The sequence below is a fragment of the Echinops telfairi genome, unplaced genomic scaffold (genome assembly GCF_000313985.2).
Source record: "Echinops telfairi isolate 266 unplaced genomic scaffold, ASM31398v2 ScPeMD7_5592;HRSCAF=6446, whole genome shotgun sequence".
Taxonomy (NCBI): domain Eukaryota; kingdom Metazoa; phylum Chordata; class Mammalia; order Afrosoricida; family Tenrecidae; genus Echinops; species Echinops telfairi.
Window position 1 is genome coordinate 25,686,464 of NW_022109491.1, and position 4,790 is coordinate 25,691,253.

The 4,790-nt window shown below is 42.8% G+C and overlaps 2 protein-coding genes across 2 annotated transcripts in view; one reads left to right on the top strand and one right to left on the bottom strand.

Moving 5' to 3' along the window:
• DEFB127 (defensin beta 127) overlaps positions 1 to 2,672 on the top strand; it is a 22,590-nt gene extending 19,918 nt beyond the window's left edge. The window contains 1 exon segment of the mRNA XM_004718033.2: positions 2,644 to 2,672. Within this exon segment, the coding sequence (XP_004718090.2) occupies positions 2,644 to 2,672 (29 nt within the window).
• Positions 2,673 to 2,785: 113 nt separating this feature from the next.
• On the bottom strand, positions 2,786 to 4,267 carry DEFB128 (defensin beta 128). The gene is made up of 3 exons (XM_030887084.2): positions 4,219 to 4,267; positions 3,024 to 3,131; positions 2,786 to 2,802 (listed from the first exon to the last, which is right to left on the bottom strand). The coding sequence occupies exons 1-3, from the start codon at positions 4,265 to 4,267 to the stop codon at positions 2,786 to 2,788; spliced, it is 174 nt and encodes a 57-aa protein (XP_030742944.2).
• Between the last annotated feature and the right edge of the window lie 523 nt (positions 4,268 to 4,790).

Below are 4,790 nucleotides of genomic sequence, written 5' to 3' on the forward strand. Positions count from 1 at the left end.
ATAGTTCAGCAGACTGATGAAGCGCCGGGAGCACTCACTCCTCTAGGCCAAGAGACTTAGAGGACAGCTACCTGGCCAACCACCTAGAAGAGTTCCATATGTGTACCCATTTCAAAGAAAGGTGACCCAACAGAACGCAGACATTACCAAATAATATCCTTACTATGCCATGTAAGTAGGAATTTACAGCAGTGCATCTACAGGGAGTGGCCAGAAAGTCAAGTTGAATTTAGAGGAGGAAGTCAAACTTTTCTTTTTTTTTGGTGATGTCTACTTCTCCACTGACTTTTTTTACCCTTCAAACCTTTTATTTTCTGAGTCCTTCAAAAGGGAAAAGGAAAAGCCTGGGAAAATGACAGGAGGTGCTGGCTGTGGCCTGAACCGTAGCTGAGGGGCCTCCGGGGGCTGCAGGGCAGAGTGGGGGGAGTCCAGGGCTTTGGGCATGTTGGTCTGCTCAGGGGCGGGCAGGGCAGTGAAAAATATGCATATATAATGTGCACATCTCGAGGGGTGTCCTGTGTTGGGAGATGCCTCTTGCACTGGGGGCGGTGAGAGAGGCCCCAGGTGCAGCACACAGCCCCCACCATCCACCCCAGCTTTTCTGCAGGGCTTGCTGGCCTGGCCATGTGGCATGCTGGGCTTCCACTGTCCTTTTTAACTTTGCAAAATAAACACACCTAAAAGTAAAGAACTAAACAAAAATAGAGAGACGCTACGTCTCTAGAGACCCTAGGGTCCGTGCTGTGTAGGTTGATAGTACCAATGAAATTACTTGACATATCCTTTTTTGTTTCAACTCAGCATAGGTTTTTGTTTGGTTGGTTGACACTTTCCCAGCATAGTAATGATTACCATGATGTTAGGTTCAATCTTTGTGATATCTAAAACCAATTGCTGAGGACAACCTTAATGGTCCTGGCCTTGGCTAATAAAGAATTACTCAGGAAGAGCTCCCTGGTTGGGGCAAATGGTTAAATGCTTGACTATTCGCCTAAAAGCTGGCAGTTCCAATCCAACCACAGGCACTTCAGAAGCAAGAGCTTGTGATCTGCTTCCAAAGGTCACAACCTTGAAAACTCCAAAGGAGTTTTACTTTGGAGTAGCTTTGAGTTGGAATTCACTAAAGGGCAACTAACAACAAGAAGCATTAAAAAGATTCCTTTCTTAATTAATCATTTTATTGGGAGCGCTTACAGATATTACAACAATCCATAATTCAGTTATATCAAGCATAATTGTATAATTTGTGCCACCATCATTTTCACAACATTTTCTTGCTTCCTGAACTCATTGACATCAGCTCCCCTTTATCCCCTCCTTCCCCCACCCTGTGACCCAGGAACCCTTATTATTGTATTATAAGTGTTAATCTGGGTGGGCTACAGAAACAAATTCATAGACACATATGTGTACAAGGAAGGGTTTTATATAAAGAGTAATTGTACATTGAGAAAACATCCCAGCTCTGTCCAGAACAAGTCCATAAGTCCAATATTAGCCCATACCAATCTATAAAGTCCTCCTCAGACTCATGAAACACTGCAATGACTGGGAATGCAGGAAGATCACAGGTCAGTGGGTGGGGAGTCTTGTGGATCCAGTGGTGTTCTAAGCATCTCAGCGCTGGCAGGGGTCTCCACATGGCTCCTCCAGCTCAGGGCACAAGTGTAGCTCAATGAGTCTTGTCAGCTGCAATGTCCCCCAGGGAGTGAGCCTACCTCCTGCCTCCAGCGAGCTATTTATCTCCTTAGAGGCTCCAAATGAGGTCATCAAACTGATTGACAGGGTAAACTCCACCCCTTCACTCTTAATACTCAAATTGACAACAGATTATGTAATTACCACAGTGTCCTAACCCATTTAAAGATTCAAATTTTAATGGCTAAAGGCAAGTGGACTTACAAGCCCCTATTTTCATACTTCCCAATAATCATTTATATCAACAATAATAAGCAGAAAAAATCAGTATAAACAAAGTAGTATCAAATACTAATCTCAATTCTTAAAACAATCAAATTCAATCCTTATTTAGCATATCTAAAATAGGTAGAAATGGCATGACCATCAAATAAGTTTCAAATGGCATATTAGAATTATTACTAGATACCATCGTTGCCTGTCAGGTGGCCCCCCCAAGAATTGTTATGAAAATATGTAAGCATCTTGCTTCCTTCTAATAGATTCTTGGTTGTTAGCAAAGCCCCATGTGCCTATTATCACCCCGCTCACACACCCTCCAAAGATCTGCTTAGACAGAAGAAATCACAGGAAAAGAGTTAATGCTTGAAAAGTTATGAAATAGTGTCAGACATGAAAAATAAAGAGGTTGGTTAACCCCACCACTATCAATGTGTTTGTTTCATCTCTATATCACCCAACCTTTTTTTTCCCAAAGTGACTTTCACTGATCTTTTAGGATTTTTTTAAATATTTGATAAAACTTTTTATAAGTTGGGATTTAATGCATATATCGTATCATCCCATATTTTGATCACGTCAAGTAGAATCGCACAATGGCTACCACAATCAGTTTCCAAACAATCTTTTTCTACACGGACTCTTTGGCATCGTCTCTCTTCTACCCCACCACTACCACTGTACCCTCTTGCCCCGAGCCCCGTATTCTCCTTGCTGTCCCTCTAGGTTCATCAGTCCTGGGTTTCATTATATGACCCATCTTACCATGCTTAGAACATGGTAACCATTCGTTTGTGTTTGAGGTTTTCAAAAGCATGAGTGAATACATTAATAAATCAATCCAGGGAAAGACACAGGACTTCTTTATTTACAGGATCAGGTTCACTGAAAGAAGCCGGTAAATCCCTTGTCTCAGCCTGCTGAATTCAGCATGATTTTTTATTTAGGAAGTGAGGCTATCAGTAAAGTACGAGTTTAATTATAGTTGATTGTGACGATTGTGACGGTTGGTAAAATTAAATAATCCAGAGATGCATTGGTATCTTGGGGAATTTCAGGTGACCGTTGACGTTCATGATATAATTTGTTAAGTCCTTTGTTAACACAGCATAATTTCCCATTTCGACATGCTGCTTCATATATTTCTCCCATTTTGCATTTTTTCCTGCAGTAGCCTTCGATATTATTAAAACATTTTTTGAACCGCGTCCGCTCTGTGCACAGAAAACAGCATTGAACCAAGGTTAGTTTTCTGATGGAGAGAAGATTACACCTGTTGTGGGAAGGCAGCAACCTGGTATGTGGTATGTGGTTCACCCCTAACTGGGGCCTTCTATAGTTTCAAAGTGACCCTATGTTGCTAAGAGAAAACTCAAAGCCTCCTCCTTGGGAATCACCCCATGTTTAAGAACATCCAAGACCCCAGGATCCTAGATAATGTCCAATTAGTTCTGAGATTAGTATTTATATAAGAAAAGAGAGAGCTCAATTCTTGTTATCACGTAGACCTATATACCACCCCTAGGACCCAAAGCTAACTCTGACCTCCATGCCCTCAAATTAGCACTCTCTTGACCATAATCCAGCTCAGTGCCCCCAGAGAATGTAACTTTTCATCATCAGTCCAATCCAGATCCAAATCTACTTTTAAAAGAACAGCAGAGGTGGCGTTTTAATTAATGACATAATTAGTAGGTTCCGCCCTAACATGAACAGTGGAAACTTCCCTTTGCCAATACCCAGCCTCATGATATCAGCAATACTTTTCAAAACTTCTCTTATTCAGCCGCCATGAGCTAGCCTGGCCCTCCTGCGTTTCCCCATGACCCCAGCTCTCACTCGCTCTCTCACACACTTTTCTTACGTCTCTCCCACTTGTCCTTGCTCTCTCCCTTTCTCCTTCATCTGGTCGCTGATAAATAGGTTCCCCAGGGATCAAACCAACCCAATTCTATGCACACCCAGTCCCTTCGAGATCCTAGAGTCTCAGGATTTTTAGAAACATAAAAAGACAACAGCAAGAGAGAAGGGAACTCTGACTGACACAGCTCCTACCAGGAACTTTGTGCTCCACATTTGTAAGTGCGGGTAACCCTAGCAAGAGCGCTACAAAATTAAGTCAATATACCCACCTGTATCCACTTGAAAAATGAGAAAACTGATGCACAAAGTAGGCAATTGGCTCAAATCACATATCTAGCAAATTACATTTTTTATGCCATCAATAATCCTAAAGAATTTGTCTCCACTCAATGGGCCGTAATATCCCCCTAGGATCCGCGCTACATGTGGACAAGTTACCTGTGGACCCCTCGCACAGCAGAATAATGAGAACCAGAATCAGCTTCATGTTCACAAGAGAAGGTGGCAGCCCGCTGTCTGTGTCCAGTGATCCCTGTTCCACGGTCTTCCGAGGTGAGCCAGACTGTGGGTGTTGTCCGCTTACTGAACTCTCATTTTAACCCACGTGGATGGAGAAGAAAGCCAAGTCTATTCCCACCTACACTGCTCAAAATGGGGTTCACAGGGACAGAACGTCCCGTCACATCATACCTACTCCCCCTCCAGATCAGGAACTATGATTTCCCCACCCACGAGGCCAGCCCATTTCGGTCACCGCTGGTTGAGCATAGGTCTTAGTTTCCCGGGGACATTCAGGGTCTTCCAATTGTTCCATTGACACAACCGTTTGGTGCCATTTTTCACTCAAAAGGAACCTTGTGGGACATCATCAATAAGGAAAGATGGGGAGACTTAGGGGCTACTGAAGGGCATAGACATACTATCAACCGTCAAGTAGGAAGCACTCACCGTAGAAGACAAAATAAATAAATTAAAATTGTAAAACGTTTTGGAAAAAGAAGCCAAAATAG

Bases quoted from the DNA above. Each gene is read 5' to 3' on its own strand.
- DEFB128 (XM_030887084.2), bottom strand. From the start codon at position 4,267: ATGAAGCTGATTCTGGTTCTCATTATTCTGCTGTGCGAGGGGTCCACA. The intron at 3,132-4,218 runs GTAACTTGTCCA...TTCTGTGCACAG, and splicing joins GCTGTGCGAGGGGTCCACAG to AGCGGACGCGGTTCAAAAAA.